Raw genomic sequence first — 24,471 nt, forward strand, 5'->3', positions numbered from 1 at the left:
TATATACAACATTCAGTACTTTATATAGCCTTCTTTATTTGCAATAAATAATAAAACGGTACAAGGTAGTGGGCGCCACGTCTTTCAGCCGGCGCCCCCTTGGCGTTGGAATTTTCAGTTATACGATCGAAATATTTTTATGACTTTCTTGTAACATACGACCCACTCCGAAAATTCAATGTTCAAGGGAGTTACGCTACGCTTAGAATCATCGATTGTGTAAATCCTCGGGGCTATAGATCCAGCAGTACAGCATTAGCCTAGATTCTCGTTAGATCGTGCAGTAGCATTCCTTATTCTGATCGGTCTGGGTCCCTCACCCCATTCTTAGTCGTGTCGTCCTAAATCTTATCGGTGCCAGACGGCACGTGTTGATAGGGCGCTTGCTGCTATCAAAGAAGCATTAAACCTTTCAACGTCATATGCGTTCTGCAAACAAGTGGATGGTACTGCTTCTTAGAGATGAGCAAGTTTACAATCGCCAAGCTGTAAGCGATTGTCGTAAGGTAGTAGTCTAGTTCGATTAATAATATTAACGAAACGTTATGATCTAGGGTCGAATCACCGCATAGGCACACTTGTTTTGGGTTGGGAACCAGCTATCCAATGTCATTCGTAGCGACTATGCTAGAAACTCAAAACCGTTTTGTCATTTAGCCTCGGATAGCATTTAGCTTTATGGATAATCTTATTTTATGAAAGCGCGGTCGTCTAGGTTCGAGTCCGGATATAGATAGATTTAGGAGCCAGCCATTTGATGAAATGTCTAACGGCGGTAATTTTCGAAGCATATAACCTCCATTCCAACCTCAACGAGAATGTGGTGAGGTTATCTCGACCCTACAACGTATGTTCCATAGTCCAGGTTCCTGGTTAGAGAGCCCCTTTTTCCAGGAAGTACTTATTTCTCTAATTAGTCGAGGTTTTCGTTGGCGAGCGCTCCTTCCCTGAACGTATAGACAGATTTTTTTTACTTACTACTGCACGTCCCTATCGCCGCGATAAAAGGCAACAAACAGTAGTAAATAGCAGATACCACAGTAAAACCAACTGAGCCACATCTTTAAGGTTAGTGTATTTTTCCTTGATTTATACGGTTCCGATTGCGATTACACGAAAAATTAATAAGAGAAGGGCGAACATTTAATGCGGTTTTATTGGGCTCCGGAAAGATCTATGAGCTCTTCAATATGGACCAACAGATCTTAAGACAACCACTAAAAGTATTGCTGATGCCCAATTGTTTGCAAGCTGCTTTCGAGTACGGTAACATATTTTAGAAATATAAATAGGCAAATAGCCTCGTTTACTGATCTCGCGTAGGAGCAGGTGAAATTGATTTGGGATAATATTGTGAATATTAAGTCGGTCTTGCCATATTTGTGTTTCACTGAGTAATTATTTTTTACTCATCCTGTAATGCCTTTGGTGCGTTTTCTCTGAAGGTTTTCGATATTGGGAAGGTTTGGATACGGTGACTTCCATATCGATTTCACTATCTTCCAGACAAAAGGGGTGGCAAGAAACATTTTGGAATATCAAACCTAAGATATATGTATTATGATTTATTCAGTGATAAAAAAGCTAGAGATGTATTATATGTACATGCACGATTATGAAATTTTTGGTCTCAACTCTGAAAACAATTTTCATAGATTATCGATTCTCAGCAGTCTCTCCTTTAGCCAGGACAAACAGGACAAAAATATATTTGCTCGTTTACGAGTAGGCACATAACACCTAAGAGTTTATAAAGCCAATCTTGTTGGAGTTCACCAGTAGTACTCAGGATACTAAGTGGCACTTGAAAGTTACTTAAAATGCTAAGCAAGGCCACGTTCCGCCAAACAGCTGGATAGCCACCAACGCAAGCAGTGCTTTGAAGAATGAGTGATCGTCCAACCGTTCTAGACAAACTGGCATGACTCATTTTTTATAACTAAGTAATAACCTTTTTTATATGCCCTAGCAGACGCTTTTAATTACTGTCCTAATTTTATTCGGGCGTTCTTAAATGTCAGTATACTTAATTGAAATTATCCGGAGACCGGCCTTTAGGAACTTAATTAATCTCTGTAGAGGCCCTGTCTTGTTAACCTAAGATGTGTTACTGGCGTTTTTAAGGATTTAACTGCTACAGGTAAGCGAAATTGTGAAACATCGAAGGCAAAGGTTTAAATGTTCCCGAAATCCTTGCATCTTAGAACAATTTGGAAGTTGTCTTAAATAGAACTTACTATTTATGTCGGTAGTTTAAAAAAATTGAGATTTTATTCAGTATCGTAATTAAATGTCCAACATGGACTTGCCTGCATAATCGATCCAGCAAAACAGAGATCAGCCTTTACAGCCAAGTGTCATCTATAGTTTAGCTAAGCATCTCCTTAAAACCGAAATAAATAGAAACGAAGTACACATTAGTCTGAGGACAATTAAGGCTACAGCAAAAAGCCCTGTCCAAGCTTCTCGGAATTCTGTTCTTTTGTCTAAGCATATTTAGATATCTCTTCATATCTCTTTCACGAATTCGAACGAATCTGCTAGCTTTAGGAAAGACGACTAAAAATGCTCACTCTTACTTTTGAAAGGCAAGCGACTAAGGTCGTTGGGTCACTCGCTTGCCCGCACTAAATTAGTATACATGCTAGTAGTTTGCTACCTGAAACAATTATTCTCTGATAACTAACCCCTAAACAAGGAGACGGGCACGGGTAATGATTTGGGCTCATTCGATATGTGTGCATATCTGCTTTTTTGATATCTTTCAACGTCTCCTCGACAGATGAGCTTTGTCCACAAAGTACGAATGATCGAAAGTTTTCTTAAGAAACGGGCTTTTTTGCGACCACTGACTGAAAAAAGGGTCCGAGGCCTTCCTTTTTTTTGAACTGTTTGCGAACTGAAGCTACCTGTGTGTTCCCTGCGCAACTTTCTTCTCCACCTGTCGACTCCGCCTGACTGTCATTATAAATTGTCGCACGTTCGTCTGAATTCGAACTTCTGCTCTCAACCTAATTCTAATTGTTTCTAACGACCCTTATACTGTTCAATCGAAAGTTTGATACTGGCAACAATATATAATTTACAACACGCTATTAATTGTTTATTAGTTAGTTTAAAATATCATAGCCGAGATGAGCTGAAAACGAACATTGGAGTGGTTGACTAATCAATTGATCTGTATCAACGATTATATCGTTGATACTTACATTTTTATATCATAACATACGTTCTGCTAGCGACAGCTACCTTTTAAAAAAACAAAGAAATTATTTTTACAAACAAATCAAGTGGCCTTCTCTTGGTAATATAATTTCGAAAAATCGAAATCGAACGCCGATCGTGAAGTGTCAGGCCGACAATGATTTGTTGTTGAGTCCGGATCGACTCCAGAGAAGACCTTTCGTGTAAAAAAACAGTTCATGTAGAACGCTCAATTGATATTTTTGCTCGGGCTCACACTTATCGGTTACAGTTCTCTTGCCGAAGGCCAAAAATGAAGCGATCCAATCGAAATATTATTCTGCACTTCAAAGGTAATGCAATTTATTATAGTGTAAAAATGTATGCAGCTAATGCCTAGTTATGATTGTTCCCAATACATAAAAAAAAACTATTGAAATTTTGTTTTTCTAGCGTTTCCACACACGTCACTCGTCAAATTGTATGCATCGGAAAAATTATGTTCCAATGCGCATAGATTGTGGCGCTCTGACATCTGCCCATTGATGAATCAGTCTGCATCTGGGCTTGAGACAAATACTATCGCTCATCCTTGCGATAGATAATTGGATTGCATTTTTTTTTTTTTGCATTTGGGCAACGTTCATCGCATTGGGATGCTGTGCTTCTGAATGATATAATTGATTTGGTGTGGATAGGTTTTTAAACATATGGACATAGAAATTAGGTTGATTTATTATGAAACATGGCAGATAGCAACACAAGCCGCCGTAGCAGACTTCACAATTCCTGTTATACGAGTAGAAGCATCTGGGAAGTATAACTTCATCAGGGATAGTTTTCCTTTTCAGTCCAGAACGAATATTGTAAATGATACGAGCTCTTGATAAACAGGCTGCAGGATTAGTTTCGATCAAATTTATCCGATGCGCAATGCCTTGGCAAACGTCTATTTGTTTTCGGTTCTATCATTGATGTTCAATAAAATTAATAGCAATAGTATCTTATGATTTACTTTTGAGGTAGAACTCCCTTTCGAGAATCTGTCTTGTTCATCGTCTTCCTGTCTGAGTTGAAAAGTTTTCCCTTGACCTACTCATGGTTACTACTGCCTCGTAAATTCCGGCTTCTGAAACTCCTAGGCCACTATCACTCTATATAATTTACATCTGTTCTTTTAGCGACCTTAGATATATCTTTCATTTCCGTGCCCTCCCGCCTACTTGAGAAACACTGCACGTCAACCGTTTTGTGGCGTGCACACGAATTTCTTATTTGCTTGTCATTTTCGGCGAATGTTTGCATTCTCTCTATTTGTACTTGCATCTTTGGTGGGTAAATGTATATAAGTGGCAACGGTTAAATAAAAACTGTCGTTCATTCTTTTATGAATATAGCGGTAAAGCATTGTCACCGATGCTGATCTCTGTCGATTTTTTCTAAGCTTCTGACCTAATTCTCTTTTAACTCATTCCAGAATGCTGAAATAAATCCTTTGGAGCTAGAAAGGAAGCCTTAGCAGGGGACACAAAGGCCGATAAAACTTGTTTCGGGGGTTCGGACGGCTTTCTTACACCTGTTTCATTGATTTTATCATTAATTATCGGAACGGAATATTCTCTTCTTATCTAAGCCTCTTGTTGGCCTAGTGGAGAAATAACGAGGCATCCTTAAATAGAAATTTAAGTACTGTCAAAATCCTAAACCTCATAGAGAGCTAACGAAGCATTTTACTTAAGCCTTCGTTTTATTTATCGTTAAAAAGAAAGCCCTTGAGTTTGTTGATGTGAACATTCAGTTACATATTGTCACCACTTCTATAGAATTCGGCATGAACAGAGAGATTACTATGGTGATGAAAGGCATTGGATATGCTTACTACAGCGGCGCTTTGTGTAAAGAATTAAAAGTATTTTTAGTTAGAGCTACGTTTGGCCTGAAATTTTCTAGACACTGCCGCATAGGGTGTAAGGTGCACGTTCAGCTTTATGGCCACGCAGCTTCCAGATATGTGCTCCTCCGGTATTACTAGTAACGCTTCTCCTGTTATAGGAGACGTCTTTCTGCCTTGAAAAGCCTTCGATAATCGGATGCCTTTGTGTGTTTCAGTTCACATACCCTGGATCATACGCTCCTGCATTTTTAATGGACGCAAGTTGCTCTCAGGTTTTCTGCTCACTACAATTAGATCGTCCATCAACGGATTTATAACTTACGTCCATCCGTTACTGTAGATATTAGTTTCTTGTGAAAAAAATCTTCACACAGGAACTACATCAACAGCGTCTATGTTACTTAGCAACTCGGAATGATAGACTATGATAGGACTATATCAAGTATATGTTTCGTTTGATCGTCTAGTAGACTTTGTGACAAGATAAACAAAATAGTCCATTCTCGATATATAACGAATTTAGAAATTGTTTTTTGGGGAATTATTAGGGTAAGATTGATAATGATCCACTGTTGGCAAATTAAAGTGGCCTAGCATAAATATGGGCCAATCTATGTCTGAAAGGGTGTCAAGCAGATCTTGAACATATACAGACGTCATAGTCCTTCGAGTCTTAAGGTGGGAACAGCGCTTCATTCTTCCAACGGTAACTCTGAATCCAAAGTTGCACCGGCAAGTTAAATTTCTGCACCTATATCAATATCATCAATAAATCAAGAGAATATGGAAACAGCGGTAGCACCGGGCTAAACAACGAACTGCGTGTTAAAGGCTATATGTATTTTGCGTACGGGGTTGGAGTTTGGTAAACCCCAAGGGGCAATAAGAGTAACTTCTCTAAGACAAGATGCCTAGTAAAACAATCTTGGCCGCATAACCCTAGAATCTACATGTCTGATGACTTCTGTGCCTTCCCCAGAACTATAATATTGAAATAGGTATGGCCAGATGCGTTCTCCTTGTAGGAGGATTGAGTGTACTCGATGTAGCCATACAAAAAATACAATATAATATATATTTATTCCTTATTGGGTCGCTAAGCTACATAAAACCAAAATTATTGGCCTAGAGCTTGTCTGCGACACACGGCAGGCGTTTCGAATGTATTATGTATATGTCGAGGATCAGTACAGAAAGAATTTACGTAATGTTGTTCTTTTCAGAGGTTATTCTGTTTAGCAAGAAGGACGATTGGAATCACACTCACTTGTGGATATATGCTGATTCAACATAACGTAAGAATTGTGAATCTTTCTTTTGGCCTTGAGCAGGCGCCGGCTGCTTCAAGTGCCGGTTGAAACGAACGCTGATATCTTGACCATAAGAATTTGAAAAGCTTCCGTTCCAACGTGTGTTTATTCGAAAGAGTTGATTTCTGTATGATGACTACGTGCACACACTAATACGTACTTGTACGTGTATGTGAACGTTATCGTTGTCCCTATGAACACTCGTTCTCGATTTCCTTTCTTTTCTTTCTTCCAGTTTCTAAACAAAGGATATTTAAAGTATAAAATATCTGCACAGAAGTGAAGGTAAACTTTTCCTCACCGACCATTTCTGACGGAGGGGTTTTACCGCAATAGAAATCGGACCTGCGTTGCCGAAGATTTGTGCACTTAGTATTTCCATGAAAGAAAATTATGCAGACTTGCTTTGGACGTTTCAAAAAGAGCAGTACGTAGTTTCTCGTTTTAACGACATGTATCTGCTGTACAAGATAACCATGAAGTCAGGCACCCTTGCTGAAATCCATTCAGAGGATAAGATACATTAAGATGCATACTTATCTAGAGATTTATCCAGGAAGCAACCATCATAATAGTAAGAGTTTTTTAACTATATCAAGAAAAATTCTTTGACCACGCTAACAACCGTAAAACAGCATTCATCACGATGAGCCTATGAGAAAAACATACAGAACAACGCCTTCTGATTTTCAGTTCGACATAAGTAAAGCCATTTATCAAAGGGATAACTCTTTGAATCTCATTTTTTTCAAGGTGCAGATTCTTTAGTTTGCCAGTTTCGATACTAAGACAACGCTTTTTCTCAGTACACTAACATAATATATGAAAATAATGGCGAGCATATGAGGCTCATCTCTGGGATATGACCAAGGATAAGCTATTTTCCGTTATTTTTGAGTAGGATGACCTCGGGTCCAAATTTTGTGTGCTCAGAATCGACCGCGCTGAGGTTGAAGGGGTCCTTTCAACAGCAGAGCGGTGGTCCGTGGTGGATTATTTACCGATCAATCTATGTTCATCCTGAATATTATAATTGCGAAGACGTTGGCTTGCCCGTGATCCGGAAGATTTCATCATTATAGGTAAAACCGAACTGCGAGTTAATCTACATGCCTTGAGAGTGTTATCGATAAAAGAACGGAATTGATTATACTTTTCTAAAACATGCACCCTCGAAGATAAGATGTATTTCTATGCATCACAAGCCGTAGTAGAACCTTATGTTTGCTTTTACACCCTGCTCACATAACAAGTCAGCCAGTTTTGCATTAGACTGTCTTATCAAAATGCTTTTTATTACCATTTTGTTGAAAACTTCATGGTACGCTTTTTCATTCTAAATAGCAAGTATGGCAGCTGAACTAGGATAAACATCGGCAGACCGTTTGTCCCCACTCTTGATGATTAAACGAGAGCCTGTACTTTCTTACAGTATAACAGCGGCATTTTTGCAATTCGGGTGAAAATGAGCTGTCTCTTTACGCTAGACCGCTTCCACCATGGTGAAAACTTTCTTTTTTGCCAGAATTCAACGATATACGTTTTGTCAATTTGCATGCGGCTTTTGAAAAATCTGAAGCAGATTCCTATGAGACGAATCAAAAGATTTTCAATAAGTTCCAGATTTAATGAGCTCATAAACAAAGTCATCTTTGATAACGGCCGTTTTAGACAGGAAAATATAAGCTGTGTTTAAATAAATTCCAACATGTTTGTAACTTTTGGATTTCTTGGTTTAAGCCTATGCATTTTTGAAGCTTTTGGCCAGCAATCGAGCCAAAATTTAATTCCGCCAGGATTTTTTTTCATCTTACGTGTATTTAAGCCGTGGATTTAACGAAATCATACTTACCAAAAAGCTACTTGTGGAGAAGGAAAAATTTGGAAAAAATTAGTTAGTAGTGTCGACCCCGAATAAAAGTTGTGATCGCGGTGAATTGCAGCTACTTTAAATAAACATAACTGTGAAGACTGGCAGTTGAAGAAGATGTTTCGTTGAATTTATTTATTTATTTATTTAGAAAATTATTTATCTAGATTCAATTCTGGCAAAATAACAATAGAAAAAATTCCACTTTGGGTGTTGTTAGATTGCGTATATATATATATATATATATATATATATATATATATATATATATTGAAACCGTGTTTAAATCGGAGGGAGTCATATTAAATTAATACATTCATTAGACATATCTTTATTGGCCATTGGAAAATATCTTTTGATCTAAATACAGCATATTCCAAATAGCCTTATAATAACATTTAAAGCTATTATTGTATACTGTTGATCTTTGATCTAGATTAACTCTGCTGGCTTTCGTTACTTGTTAGTTATTAACCATTCGGCAGCGAGGTTGTTACGCATGGAGAATTTGAAATTCAGGGAAAAATAACCAAGCCTGATTAAGGTAAAAATGTTTCTTCTTGCTTATAAGGCTATTTTCTATAGCCTTGCTTACAACATTAAACCTACTGGCTTCTCATGTCATCTTATCAAAATAATTCACTGATACCGAGAGACATTCTTTTTGGGACCGAGGTGCTCGTCCAAATTGATCTGCGTCGCGGATCTGCAAATTTAAAACAAAAATTACCAGTTTTCAAGCTTGCTGTTAAGAGCCGGTGGTTGAGCGTGATTTCTGCTAAGTACGACTAAAACAGGTGCAATCTGTTGACCCTGTGACAGCCTTACAAATAAAATGAGTCCTGTGACGTCTCCTCGCAGAAAGATCACTTGTGGACGCTGTATTTCTCGGGCCGTGAGCAATCCTTGCATTTTTCACTGTCTTGCACAGGAACGAAGTTACAAACAACCGCCGACATCAAAGAGAAGAAAAAAACAATTACAATAGGACACAATTTGCTTTCGGCAACCGATCGTTCAAACACTTAAATTTACTAATCTTTAAAATGAACATTTAATTTCTACTGAAACGGCGAAGCAACCTGTGCTCTGAAATCCCTTTCAGCCAGGTGGACTTATTCTAACTATATCCGCAGCGAATACTGATACTGAACGAACTAGCACGCCACATAAAACTGGCCAATAGTTGTTTGTAAGAGACCTCCTAATGACGTTCACCCTATGCGGATCATCAGATCCTAAAATAGGGTCTTCAAATTTCTGAGTGTGAATAATGCAAGAAAACATTATATATATATATATATATATATTATAGAATGTGTTTAGGTTTTGTTTAAATTCTATAAACTGTAATTATATTGAAATGTACCAAAACCATGTTGCTGTTAGGGGGCTGATAATGCTGACGCTATGAATAATAAAATAAATAGGCTATTGAACTTCGCCATGGTTTCGCTTATGGCTGCAGCAATACTGGATAAACCCATGACTTCTTACCGGCTTTTGTTGTCCTTAATTGGGCTCTACGTTTAATAAAGTGCCGATGGAAGATCAGAATGAAGATTGTTTGCATGTGTAATGTTAAAAAGCAAATATGACACAGGCTGCCGACACGATCCACCGCACGCACCAGTCCTCCGAGGTCAGCCATGACCCGAGCGACTTGTAACAACTTCCACAACGTTGATTGTCGCACTCTTGAACGCAGCTAATGTCCCTCTGATCCGTTAGAAGCGGCCGCCGGCAGTTTCGGTGCGTCAAATGAAAGTAATTGCCCCTTTGGCCAGACGAACGTCAAGCTTTCGGAGCGTGACTGGCTCACGAGTCTAGTCATCTCCACTCTTTAGTAGCGTATAGTGACGCACAATTGGCCCCTAAAAAGACAAAATAAATTGGCTTTTTTGCATACAGTCGCTACAACAGCCAACTAACTGCATAAGGTTTCCTTTAATTTTAAGAAAACGGTACCGCTTTTAAGTTCATATAAATAAAATATTGTGATTTGATGCAACTTACTTCTGTATGATAAAATTATCGCTGCAACCAGCTCTATACACAAAAAAAAAAATCGACTACAAGTCGTTCGTATTCGAACAAGCAACGGAATCGAAACACAAAGACGGATTTAGGTTTTTCCTTGCCTAGGTTCATGCCTTGTATTCGTTCGAAAAAAATAGCCGAGACGCCCTGTCCCACCCGTTGGTTAGCCTCAACCCAGTTTCATTAAACTCACGCGCTTCGATTGTCACCAAATCTATTTAATGATTGTTAAATTTGTATGACAACATCCACAAAACAACACACCAAGACCATAAGTGCTGTTCTCCATGGAACACATCAGCTGCTGGGGCAAAGATAACGTTTTTTTAAATATAGGTCAAGAGCCGACACGTACTTAAGGTGTTACTAGTAGTATTAGGTTCGATCATATAACTATTGAAATTAACGAGATAACTGGATTACGAATAACTGCAGAAGATACCTGTTGTTTTTTTATGAGGAGCCCGTTGCCAACATGTTCTCTATTTTCGAAGGTATATTTTTTTATGGAGCTCTTGTAGGAATCATATAAGCAATGATGACTGACAGGTAGCAAATTCCATTAATAAACAATTTCAGGTCATCGTAAGTGTGACACGCTACAACTCGTATCAGTCATCCAGTCTGCCTGTCTGCAAAAAGAAGCGGACTTTTAACTATGACAATACAAATGTTAGCTTTGTTTTTTGTGCCTCGTCATTCAGATTGTTGCATCATTTATGCTTACTTTGAGCGGCTAGTTTAAGATTTGATCGCTTCTAGTTAAAGTCGAAATCAACGAGTTTTCTTAACGCTTAAGGTCTTCGAGGGTTACTTTTGTCCATAAACTATTTCTAGTTATTGTAACAAAAACAAAGAAAACGCTCGGAATCGATGACAGAACGAGTGGCTGTGCACATCGGTAAAGTTGAAAATCGACTCAGACGGCGTGAATTACCGGCCAGGTACAAGGCAGACTAGCGGATAACTTCGTAACTTCGAAAAACGCTACACCGTGATCGTGTTTCAATACGAGCAGCTACTCATGATTATTATTTCGTCTAACAAGGTCATCTTGCGCTCGTCTTGCATTTCTATCTAAACGCTATCTATCTTTTAATAATTTTAAGAACGATTATATTTTACAATTTTGCTAGAAAGTGTCAGCTATTTACACGTAAATGTTTATTTACTTCGAATAGGCTGACAAACTGGAATAGTTTTTAGTGTTATTTTTTTTAACCATTTTAAAGGAAAAAAGGTACTCCATGTGAAGCTGAGAAATAATTAACACGCCAGATCCACTGTTTGCCTAGTGCAATAGACGCGGGACGCAGCTACCTAACAAAATATAGTGTAATTACATAGTCTTTTCTACTAATAGCTTTTCCATTGGCTCATTGTGTTGGCGTGGGGGCATCGGCATTGATCGACGGCTGGAAGCCGGAGGGGAAGAGTTCGTCAGCTGTTTCGCCGCTAAATAGTCAAAAAGACTTCATGCTAATTGCTTTAGAAGCTGTCCATTAGGCTACAAAATAGCTTGATACGGTCGTCAAAATAAATGTTTCTGATCGTTGTGACCTGGTTGATTGAGACCGCTCTAACATCCTACTATCGATCAGCGGGTTCGGAAAGCATTTTGCGCCTACACATTTATTTAACTGTCATTAGTTTTACAGGCTGATCAGTCATGACGCGTAACATCTACGGGGAGTCTGGCGTGTGCATAAACGACACAATATGCGATTGTTTTAACACTTCAATAAATGTTATTGAAAACGGTAGACTGCAACATTTCTATATATTGTACGTATAGTGAAGTGCATGTACAGGTGATGGTTTTTATTTTCGAGAAGACAAAACTATCACAGAGAAAATACTTTGTCACGTGTTAGTCAAACAATTAGATCTCGCTAAGTACTGAAAAATAAAAATCAATTTTGAAGAATATGAGGCTAGACCTTATTCTAGAGGCTAGAGTCTCTGCTTGACTATAAGCTGCCGCAGAACGTTCCATTTATCCAACTGGTAATATTTCGAACGTTCACTAACAATGCGTTTTGTCGTACTCGGTTCATCGGTGGAGAATATGTGTAGCTCACGAGAGGAAAACCCGAAACGAAAGTAACGCCATGGAACAGAAGTTGTTATCCCCATAGAAACCTTAACATTGATGCTGTCAGAGATTTAAGGCATATGAATGTGCATACATATTCTATGAGTAACCCCAGGGGTTAACCATCCATGTAACGTACAAATGATTCTTTCGGCCAAAGAATAATTTTCTAACTCCTTTCTATTTTCTACGAATGTAGCCAGATGACGACTTCGTATAAAGCGTATCTGATGCGTGAAGGGACGTTGTATGTGTCAGACCTTATCCATAGTACATGATAACAATATTAATACGGTGTTGATTCATTAAAGAGGGATCTTCAGCGTGGTTTTTCAAAATAATACAACCACAGCTATGCTACGTTCATATTGAAGTTGAATTACATGTTAGGGACAGACGCACGAAACCAATACAAGGAACTGACAGATGATTTTAATATCAGCCAAATTGAAAACATCTCCCCTATATAAGTCCCAGACCACGCAGCAAGCGTAGAGTATCACTGAGTAGTGCTATTTTTAATTAAGTTATTACTAATATGTAAAAGGTTCGAATCAAGTTGAAGTTCTTATTGTTCTGATATTATTGATCGCCTAGTAAATATTGATTCTAATTGAGAAATAATGCATAGTAAGAGATGAGTGGCAAGTTGTTAATTGCTATGGGTATCGGATGCTCAATATGATAAATCATCAGACTTGCTCTACATCCTCTATATACACAGGCCAACCATGTGGTTGATATGGTACGCCCGTTCGTAGGTAACTTTTACACTTACCAAGTACATTGCACTTCTTGTAATTACTATACATCTTTAGGTAACAAAGGCATCGATCGATCGAATCTTTAATTAAGCAATCCTGCCTTAGGGTAAATGCCCTGCAAACGAGAGATTCTCTTCGCTCAAGCCAACTAACCTATTAACTATTCAAACTTCAAAGTTTTTCTAACTATTCAAATACTATATCTAAGAATACACCTTGCATTGTTGTACGAATGATGCTTGATACTGGAAAAATGCTTGACTAAGGTGCAAAGAACTTTTTGCGGTTTCTGTATGCAACCGGTACGCTTCTAACGACGAAGCCAAGAGTGAGCCGGATGGATGCTGGACTTCGGTGAGTGACCGCAGCAAATGGCTCCAGGGGGTAGCTATGCTGAAGGGAATCCTGAACAGGGCGACCCTCAGAGCGGCTTCCAGGAAAAGCATCAGGTGGAACACAACTATGAAGATGAGAGGCCTCCCCCTGGCCCCCTGAATTTACGTCTGAGCAGTCCGCAACCCAGCCGTGCCGTCGAATACTGTCATTTGGCGCACAATCTGCGACAGGTATGCTTGGAAAATATCGGCGGATCTTATCATCGCTTTTTCCGTTGATTCCAATGAGCTCAACGACTTCAGACGGTATATGCATAGTGCCGAAGATTATTTTCGGTTAGTTCCAGGTCCGTCGAGTTCCTCGTGTGCATATGAAGCCCGAGCATGGTGGTGGAAGCCTGCTATTGGAGCACATCACTTAAATGGCTTGTGCCAATAAATGTCTGTATTGATTTAATATATTTATTTCTGTTACCCTTGTACAGCGCTTCGTATTCAGGTCTAGCATGTATTGCATGAAGTCAATATGGTGTTATCGAAGGACTGAATCACGAGCTCGTCAGATCATCAAGAAATAGGTTTGTAGATGAGTCAGCGAGGGTCTTTTTTTTAGTGGTCTCTTTTACATATGTACCTAGCGGTCCAGCTCGAAATCATGCTGTTATCATGTTAATCTTGTTAGTTGATGGGTGGATTTAGGATGTCCGTAGGAATAGAACGTAAAATGAAGAGCTTAGTGGAAACGTAACTTGTTGCATGAATGTAAAAATAATCGTTGGCCATTTCCAGAAGGGCCCCGACCATTTGTTTGAAATGTCCATTAATTTAGAACACCATCGGCGTTAAGGTCACAGTGCCTCTTTGTCTCTGGCTGCGCTTTAGGCAATACAGAGTGAACTTATGGCAAAGAGACGGGACATCTGACTTGCCAATGCCCTGTCCAACCTTTATATCGTGAAGTTCTGTCTGGAAATAAATTGTTGACAATTGAATTACCCATGCGACAGGACAGATTCTAACGTGATGGTTGGCAAGTTGCATGATATTTGAAAAAACGTGTACATAACTTATTTAGTTGAATGAAAAAAGGTTTCGCATACAAGAAATTAAAACCTTTCATTCAATTTCCCGAATATTGTTTACCACACGAATGAATTGATTTTTTTCTTAAAATTAAACTGTACTCTAACCAGAATCATTGGCGTAATGTACTGAGCCTTTTTACTATCGTTTTGAAATAGATACCTGAGTTTTCCTATATACAACGAGGGATAATTTCGGTACCTCTAACGACGAGTGTGAATCCAATTGTATTGTCACAAAATATAGAAATACACGACTGTCACAAATATAAGTTCTATAATTGTTTCGCTTATTTTACCGACTCAAATCATCCAGAACTCTCTCTGCGTGTTGAGTTCTGAAAACAAATTCTGAAACATCATTCAGGAATAATAGTAACTCCCAAAAGCAGTAGAACAGACAAAGGTCAAGGTACTTTTAAGGATTACATCAAAACTTCACGCTCTGCAATGGAAACTGGAAATGCACAATGGGTTTCCTGCTACGGCACAGCTTGCTTACCCAGCAATAATCGTTTGCTATGTGGACAAGTACACGAACAGCTCTCAAGCGAAAGTTTCGTTGGTTGTGTTTTAAAAAAAGAAAAAGGCGTGAGCCTTAAACCTGGGCAGGCGACGGCAAACGAAGTCATTGCAATCAGCAACACTAGAAAATTCTCTTCAAGAGCAACGGAAGACCTGCATCTTTGGATCGGATCTCAAAAAACATATAGAATTACGATTACGTCGGACGTGATCATATGTGACAATAATAGAAATAATAAGTCTGACGCTTTGTCTGACACGTTGCTTCAAAAACCGCTGCTTAAAATATCCTCATCAACCGAAGAACAAACCATACATAGATGCACATAATTTTTGACTAATAAGTTTGTTTGACTATTACTGAACTGTTAAAAGTCACTATAGTCTGCCAAGCCAGAAGTTACTGGCAAGTTCTATAATTCCATGATCGAACACAGTTACCGAACCTTCAGAACTTGCGTTTGTCCATTCAGAAGACAGCTGATCGAAGAGCAGGCCGAGATTCCTTTGTGCTTGCTATTTAGCCAATTATTATGCTGCACATATTCGAATGACAAACATAAACAGTTGGGAAAAAAATATTTAAAAATATGTTGCGGAAACTTCGCCATGATATTGAAATTAATTCCCGTTTACTATTTTTACAGATTTTTTCAATATATGCTAACATAGTTAATACTAATTGGTGAATTTAAGCTACTATATCAACGTGGTCAATTTGAGTGTCCGCCGCAAGTTTCTGAACGGTACGAGGTTACCAATCGAGTGCTCAGCCTCTTCAAGACGTGGCTCTATCATGTCATGGACGCGAAGGGACTTCGAGAGGCACTCCACGGGGCACCCTCATTTCGGATGCGTCAGTTTGGGTCGTTGAGGTTGGGTGTGCAGGACGTAACTTCTGATATTGATCTTTGTTTCGTTGGCCCTCGCTGGATAAGCCGTGAAGAGTTCTTCACAAGTTTCCCCAAGTTGGTCAGTGGGTAGGCGCGGCCAGTCAGTCTTAGTCAGGTCAATCCAGTATTTTAATAATGTTTCATTCACTGATTAATCCGCATCTTAAGTAGAAAGAAGACATCGCATAAAAGCACTTTGCCGAAAAACAACCGACTGAGTAAACTATCTCAACGAACGGAAATGCTATGCTACTCAATTATATATTTGACCCTAAACATTTTTACTAAATAATAATGTAGCCTATTAAATGAGCTTTTTATATTCATTGACTCCATATGCACCGTGGACTCATCCGAAGTAAAGTTAGAACAGTACCCTCATGAATTTACCAAGTTGAGTGTTCTTCCGCTGGCCTTTGTACCCGTGATTCGCGTCACCTGTCGAAACTTCGGAATAGATATTGTCTTCGCTCGTGCAGAAGTTGACGAGATCTCCCGAGAGCTGGACCTTCTCAGCAGCTCTACTATCGAAAGGTATAATTGTTGATTTCTAATTTTTAGCGAACGTATATTTAGTCTGTATCAGTCAGAACTCAAACTGCCACACCCAGTATCGAAATGGTCATTTAAAGGATGATTAATCATCATTTTAGTTTTCGCCGAAAAAGGTTGCGCACTTGGAGCTTCCCTGATCCTTATCCTTATCTTAGCTACATACATTTAGGGACGTCGTAAGTGCGATCGAAATTTGGAAAGTCAAAAAAAGTAAAAGGGACGGCTGAAGCAAAACTGTGTATCATGTAGTGTTGTTAATGTTCTGTAACTCGGTATTGTAACTAATATAACTATGAATATTTAGCAAAGCTGCGAATGTGATGCTTGGAAATGATAAATAATTAAATTTATCTATCAATACATTTAATTAATAATTTAACATACAATGATAACAGTTAAGTACAATTAAACGTAAACAACAGCTTTTCGGTCAGTCCTATTATACTAGTGCATATACTACTAATGTAGAACCTGTTTATAATACCTACAAAGGTATTAGAAGCCTTCAATCAAATTCAATTAATCAAAGAAACGGCTGAACGATAATTTGGTCACTCCCTTCTCTCAATCAAGTTCTCACATATATTCAACGGTAGTTTTCCAAGAAGCGTCTTGCAGGATTACGCCATTTTAACCCAGAAGTAACATAATCTTAGTTTGGTTATGTTTTATTTTTTCATTTATTTTTATATTTCAACAGCTTAGTAAGATCACAGCTTGCCTAAAAAATGAATATATGTAACGGTTCCTACTTGACGCTTGTGCTCTCTACCGGTGTATTGATCAGTTTGGTAACAGACATTCGCTGTATACGCTCGCTGAATGGATACAGGGTAACTGAAGTTGTCTTAAGGTTCGTGCCCCGCTATCGCGTGTTTCAGCTGGCCTTAAAGACTATTCGCTTCTGGGCGAAGTGTCATAAAATATATTCTCATACACTAGGTAAGCAAAAACGTCCTTAATAAAAATTCTTTTCGATCAGGCCAAAAATTAAGCATCGTAAGAATTATCATTGTAAAAAGCTATGTTTTCTAAAAAAAATTTTCGCGCAACGGTTTTCTTCTCGCTAGGGTGTGCCAATATATATATATATATCAACCTCCAATTAGCATTCATTTGGGATTGTGCTCAGAATACCGGTGTATGTTACAGGTTACCTTGGTGGGATATCATGGGCGATACTTGTGGCGAAGGTCTGTACAATATACCCGAAAGCAGGTGCTGCTCGTATTGTCAACAAGTTTTTTCTAGTGATGTCACAGTGGAGATGGCCAGAGCCTGTCATGCTTCTTCCTGAAGGATACGGTGCCAGCCCGCATCTTTGGTCGGTGACCCAGATGCCCTGGGACATCATGCCAATCATTACTCCAGTTTATCCCCAGCAGAATTCAAGGTACCTCGTAAAACCTACGTTACCCTTTGCTACACAAGCCATTGGGTGTGCAAATCCATCGATAGGATTGTTTAAATGAATGCGCCTAATCACTGACAAAAGCTAAGGAGAGATTATATATACAAAAATAAGAATCGAACATTTAGAAAACGCTACTACAGAAGCAGTTGAGTAGTTTCATGCTTTTTTTTTTTACTGATTCTCTGCTCTTTACTGAGTTACCGAGCATCTGTCTGTACAACTTTCCAGTTACCTTGATGAATAAATCCTAATCTGCTTCTACATTAGTAGTATTCAGTTCAATCGCGTGCTCCAAGTGTATACTACCAACATGTAATATAAGTTTGGTGACATATCGAATTTGAGCTTTAACGTATCAAAAAGCACTCTACTCGTGATGAAGAACGCGTTTACGGAGGGTCTTCGAATTTCCGACGCCGTTCTCTTAGAAAGTGTCGACTGGGGGAAACTTTTCGAGCCCGTGGATATCTTCTTGCTTTATGAGCACTTCGTTATACTTCAGACTGTACGACATAACACAGACGGTGACGACAAGGAACTTTGGGTGAGCCTGTTTATTGACCTACCAGCCCAAAGTATACTTTTATATTAATATTGTAAGTACTAAGACACGATAGAGCTGAAGCACCGAAATTCAATTTTTTTCAATTGCGTAAATTTTAATTGTTCGACGAATATCTACCATTGATGTCTCCGTATGGGTCCCATACTGTCTAGTAGCGTGAAGTTAGTATAGTTGAAAACTAACATAGGATCCCACTGTACGATACGGCGTTTCGCTCGTCTTAAAGGTTAGAGTACCATTGAACTTTCATCTTGAAGGTCTAAATTCGTCTAAATTTCCAGCCAGATTACTAATCCGGCTGCGAATTTGGAGGCGCGCAGACTTCGTCTAGTGTTGAAAGGAAGCCATGACAAGAATAATGCCGCTAGTAAAATTCAAATTATATATTTAGTCTATATGACTACCAGCTAAATGATAGGCCATCAAATGCGTGTAGGTGATTTCAGTTGAGCGCTGTATGAAAAAATTCCTGAATGGTATCGATCAGTGTCAGCAATGTCCTGTGGAATATTTACACGTTAGCCCGGATTATTCTATGCGCGTCCATGAAGATCACCTCCAAATATCTTGGCTATTCGGGGTGCAGTTTTTACCAGATGCCGATCAGGTTAGTAAGTTTTACCCGCGCGGGCGAATAACTCAAATTTCAAATAAGCATGCATTTACACGAGAACATAACCCGCTTTGAAAGGCTTTTTGTCTGCCTTGCTGTGCACTTTTTGCTGTAGCAAGTTCTGAGGCCTATATGACGTATTTTGAAAGCGGGGGAAGATGGGGCGATATGGGGCGCAATCTACTTAACGCCACCGAACAACGTTCTCCGTGACTTTGGCTTATAGCAACCATTGCCGTAAGAGAAACGGTACCCCAGTATGTTCTACAAAACACTACTTACCTATGATAGTGGTCAAAAAGGTGCTTGAAGTGGGTCATTAACTTTAAAGTCGTAATAGAAAGAAAAGCAAGCAATCTCATTTCTTTGCACTTCAGTTGGCATCTATCGAATAAAACGCTTATTTGTGTCCAACTGCTTAAATTTTACCCGTAGAGGGTCGAGCAATCCAAAATGCACCAAACTACACAAACAAAGACAGCCCATTCCGTAGCCTACATAACCCTATCTACCCCTATGTTATCATTAAATTGGACTTATCTATTATTTAAGTGTTCGACCTCTATGTGCAGATATTTCTTACAAACTAATTCTGTGTGGGGATGCTTGTTAGCATTTAGACGATCTCGAGGAACACACGCAAAGTCTATTCTCTTCGATCGTGTCATCGTTATTAGGTGGACAAGTTGTCCTCGACGAGCGCGACTTCATTCGAAGCTTCTTTGTAAATCGCCACAATGCCCGGGAGCTAATGGAGTCTCGAGATGGATGGTCAGAATGATACAATCATTCATTTATGGTCAGGACTAGGAATAACTAATCATCGAGGACATCATCATTCGGAGCAGAGGTTCGTCGTAGTCTGAAAGAGACGTGCGATGTTTAATTAGCCGTGTGCTCAGGACACAAATAACATGTTTAAAATGAGGTGCACTTTCGTACATCACGACATTGGCAAATATGAAGGGACAAGTGAAGATTTATTTAACTTAAACACTGAAAAAAAAAATAATGTGAGGCCTTATTAACGTGTGTGCACGTAATTAACAGCCATAACTAAACCGATCGTGCGCGATTGACGTCCTACACGAAATAAGTACACCTTGACATGTCAACAAGTCTCTGCTAGACTCATTTCGCTATGGTTAGAAATGGTAAAAATACACATGTGGAAAATGTAAACCGAAAAATAATTATGGTATTCACTGAATAATACACGCATAGATTTTGAACGAAACGATAATAGCTTTGTACACCTTTTTAGCGACCGATCTATAATCAAAAAAAAAAAAAAAAAACGTTTGCTTTCGAACAGTGTTTCTTCAAACACTAATGGTTTCTATGTTATATATGATGATAGAAAATTCCGAATTTTGCTTGTACACAACCTGTTTTTTTAGAAATTTTTCAACACAATGCGGCCTCCTGCCATCGACAAGGCGCGATTAGCCAACCTTATTTTTACTAGCTTACAGACAATACATTCAGTTATTAGTTAGACATAATAGTAGCGTCTGAATGAATGTTTTTTTATCTTATTAAATGTGAAGTTTGTCGACAACGATGTGACAAACAGAAAGAGAACGATAAGGACGTTTTTAACTCAGTATGTTAATAAAACAATCGTACTCTTGTGTATGTAATAATGCCGGCTGTGATTGGTCGAAGTCTCCTGATAAGTGCTTTCAATTTTGAGTACATGTCGCAAAAAAGAACTACAAATACTCACAAGTTAAAGCTAATGTAAAAGGTGCAGTAGACGCCAGAGCGGCTCAACGGCCGCCGCGTTTGCGCATTTATCTAGGAAGACCGACGTTCCCACTGCGGAAAGCTACACAGATGTCACTCGCATAGAATAGGGTAAGAATAATCCTTGGATGAGGACGACCTAAGACGAAAAACATGATTAACAGGTCGTCGAGTTAATCTGGATTAAACATGGCGCGCTCAACGAAACCGGATATTTTATAATGCTTTGAAGTGTACTTTAAAGCATCGTAAAATATGGCAATAAATGGGATATATATATATATAAAGGAATTTATTAATTCCTAGTACAGGGTGTGTTGAGCCTTGGGTAACGCTGCTCGCTGTGGAACTCTTTGAACATAAAAAACGAAACTTCTTCTTTCTATAGCAAAGTACGTAACTGTTTGGATTGGGTTTCTTGGCTTCCGGTATAAAAATGCTTTTCACAAAATAACATAACGACTCCGTTGTAACTTACAATCAATCATAAATTTAAGTCAGCTGTTGGCGACTCAAAGGCAAAATCTCATTTTAAGGTTGGACCAATAATTAAGACTTAGATGGGCATTCACATAAGATGATTGTACGCCAGAACCATTTTGGAGCCAATGATGTGGTATACAAGGTACATCTGTGAAATTTGCAAAAAAAACATTGAATATACTATAACAACGCAATAATAACTACCAAAAAAATAGAAAACTTACCAAAAAGAAAAATCAAAAGTATCGAATTCTCGTAACTGGCCGTATTCTTTTCTGTGAAATATTGTGAAGGTCTTAAAGTTAGTTTTCGTGTTAGTCTTAGTTTTTTCGTGGACGAAAGCGAAAAGTTAACAAAAGGAACTTAGGGATTCGTCAAATAGGGATTTTTCGTTACCCTCAAGCACCGATATAGGAATGAGTCTATTTTAGTAACGGGAATATTTCGAACTAACAGAATGAGCGTGGTTAGTATTTCTTAGGAAATTAACTTCATAAAAGTTACATTGTATTTAGCTGGTCAGTTTTACTGAATTGTACAATAGAACATAGCTAAGTAGCTGTCAAAAATTGTACTCTAGACCTTCGGATCCCACTTTGCTTTGAACAAATAAATAATATCATCTACACCTTTATGGGCCTCAACATCTTCTCCAGTACTTCACAAACGTGGAAAGATTCTATTGATCAAGATCATATACGTTCCTATGACCCAGATCACACGATCTTGAGGGTGCTCAATGGGCACGGAATCCAAAGAATATCGAATTAACCAAACAACGTCCCCAATTATCCCCAATTATTAAGAATCAGTTGGTATTTGCGGTGATGATACGAGTTCGCTATGCTAATAATTGGTGTCTTCTCTCGTAAGAGAGCTGATGCCGAGCCGATGAAGTTCCGCCACTTCGCACCCCTGTCGGCTAACTAGGGCTACTCTTAGGTTTTTGCTTGTAGCGTTGAAACGTTTTTGAGCCCCAGTCATTTGCAAGAAATCTGCCATAGAGACTTAATTGATAATTATAAAATTCCGGTCAGATTCCTCATCCGCCTTGACTGAATATAAATTATTAAACCCGGGACGTAAAAACACGTGAGTAGTTATCGCATCCGCAATCGCAAGTAGCAGTCTGACGGCAGGTTTTCAAACTGGGCACCCGACAGAATCTTATGGTAAAGTATGAAGGAAGTGGATGCTCGTTTTTTTTTTCGATCTTCATCAAAGTTACGTGATACAATACCTCAGGTTTAAACCGTTGTTTCGAGTTATGCTAAAAAAACTTGTAATGTTGCATTGCAAAAATCTAAGTTGGTCACAACTTACGATTCAGATAAAAATGAAGAGCGATGGCTTAGCTTAAATTAATTAAAAAAGACTTTTGCAAGGCAGCTTCCTTGGGGATATATTTTAGGCATAAAAAAGACTGTTTTTGTATGTGAAAATGTTACAGCACTGTACATTATACTCCTATAGAGCCCCTATGTAATCGACCAAGAAACTGCCGGCGGGCAGATATGGAAACGTGCGGGTTAATTATCTTGGCAATATACAACTAAACAATCTATTATATAAATTGAGCAGGCGCAAGTATCGCGATTACCTTTCAGAGGTACCGGTCAGATGACAACAGAATAGATGAAAAATATCCGAAATCCGTTCAAGATATCTTAAGTGAAATGATTTGGCCCCATTGAAAATACCCTGATTTCCACTTTCATCAGCGATTCTCAAATTAAACCCGTTTAATTTTCATTTAAGCAGGTATATTCGTTTTATTATCTAACATCAATAAGAGGTTTGCGAGCATATGTGAGTATCTACGACACCTTTGGGAAGCCAGCAAGAGGGCTAAAACTGCTTTTCCTAAATTGATCATATTTTTTTCCCTGCTATCATTACAAGCTTTGTAGTCTCTAAGATGTTCCAATGTGGTCTTATATTGTAATACCCAAGAATCAATTGCGATGTACCATCTTGTACGATTATTCAGGGATTGAAGCTCCATTTGTATTAGATATTCTATCTGGTATTTTTTTGTTTTATTATGTATCATAGCATTTTTCTGAACAAAGGTAAACAGGTGCGTTGTGATAAACGATCCTATTAGGTAAAAATGGATATGAAAATTTAGCTTGTGGACTTACCGTCAGTTACTATGTAATATGTCGGTTTTGTCATCACCCCATAAAACACTACCCTAACCGTATTTACATAGCTTGTCATAGTTTGTAACACAGTTGTTAACATGTAAATGGGTTTTCGCAACGCCTAATAGTGTACCTGTAATGTACGGTATCAATCATTGAATTCAATAATATCGCCTCGAAAACATAGACGCGTAGCGTGAACGCATGCTCTTTGACATTTTAACAGATCACACATGACGGCTAAATTAAATTTTGCTACTTAAGGCTCCAATATAGGCCTTTAGATAAAGATTTTTCATAGCACCTCATACATTCACGATTCGCTGAGCACAGCGAATAGCGTGTAAGGTCAAAGATTTAGGCAAAAGGCTACCAACAGCACAATACTGAATTCAATTGTAACAAGTATTAATTAGAAACTCGAAAAGAAACAGGTCTAGTAGATAAGTATCAAGTGGCCTAGATAAATACATCAAAACAAAATCCACCCAAATACGACGACACCTAATTGATTTACAATGTAAAGAATGAAATTGAAAATCGGCTCCGCAGGCACCCTTCCGTATAGAATTAAAAAAATCGAGAATTCAGCATACCGCGTCTGTGTCACTGTATTTTTTTTAGAAGTTACAAAGTTCATACGAAATCATACAAGGTGTTATCGCACAGGTAACAGTATTATTCACTTTCTGGGCATCAGTGTACTTAGTTAACTTAACGCCTTCGTTTTAAAAATGCTAAACAAATTTATTTTAAAAGCTATTTTCCTTTTTTGCAGTAAATGTTTCCGCGGGTTAGAAAGGATCCAACATACGAAACAAATGAAATTATTGCTATCTTCGTACAGGTTCATCTATACCTATTTTGCTATCGTTTCTAGCTTCATATATGGACTTTGCTCAAATGGTACGTCATCCATTTTCGCGCAGCTGCTTATCTCGTAAAAGTATATAT

General features: G+C 38.5%; 1 protein-coding gene and 1 long non-coding RNA gene across 5 annotated transcripts in view; one reads left to right on the forward strand and one right to left on the reverse strand.

The window, feature by feature from the left end:
• The window catches only part of LOC111245744 (uncharacterized), a 50,132-nt gene that overhangs the window by 13,769 nt on the left and 11,892 nt on the right, over positions 1–24,471 (reverse strand). For 2 of the 4 annotated variants that reach the window (XR_015321677.1, XR_002671442.2), the window contains exons 2-6: positions 20,868–21,026; positions 19,722–20,000; positions 9,755–10,131; positions 9,086–9,179; positions 8,565–8,963 (exon numbers count right to left, since the gene is read on the reverse strand). This is a non-coding gene — a long non-coding RNA (uncharacterized LOC111245744). Of the gene's footprint in view, positions 1–8,564; positions 8,964–8,987; positions 9,180–9,754; positions 10,132–19,721; positions 20,001–20,867; positions 21,027–24,471 lie in introns of those variants that run through there. The other 2 variants (XR_015321679.1, XR_015321678.1) reach the window with 2 other exon arrangements.
• LOC111245742 (poly(A) polymerase type 3-like) lies at positions 13,344–19,919 on the forward strand. Its single transcript, XM_022794456.2, has 8 exons — positions 13,344–13,722; positions 15,795–16,070; positions 16,356–16,525; positions 17,334–17,488; positions 17,699–17,939; positions 18,306–18,504; positions 18,962–19,132; positions 19,752–19,919. The coding sequence occupies exons 1-8, from the start codon at positions 13,528–13,530 to the stop codon at positions 19,917–19,919; spliced, it is 1,575 nt and encodes a 524-aa protein (XP_022650191.1). The 5' UTR covers positions 13,344–13,527.

The sequence above is a fragment of the Varroa destructor genome, unplaced genomic scaffold (assembly GCF_002443255.2).
Source record: "Varroa destructor unplaced genomic scaffold, Vdes_3.0 BEIS01000002.1, whole genome shotgun sequence".
NCBI lineage: Eukaryota > Metazoa > Arthropoda > Arachnida > Mesostigmata > Varroidae > Varroa > Varroa destructor.

Excerpts from the sequence above, each read along its gene's own strand:
- LOC111245742 (XM_022794456.2), top strand. The coding sequence starts at position 13,528 with ATGGCTCCAGGGGGTAGCTATGCTGAAGGGAATCCTGAACAGGGCGAC. Across the intron at positions 17,940-18,305 it reads TATCCCCAGCAGAATTCAAG|CTTTAACGTATCAAAAAGCA; the intron begins GTACCTCGTAAA and ends ATCGAATTTGAG. Across the intron at positions 19,133-19,751 it reads TTTTACCAGATGCCGATCAG|CATTTAGACGATCTCGAGGA; the intron begins GTTAGTAAGTTT and ends GATGCTTGTTAG.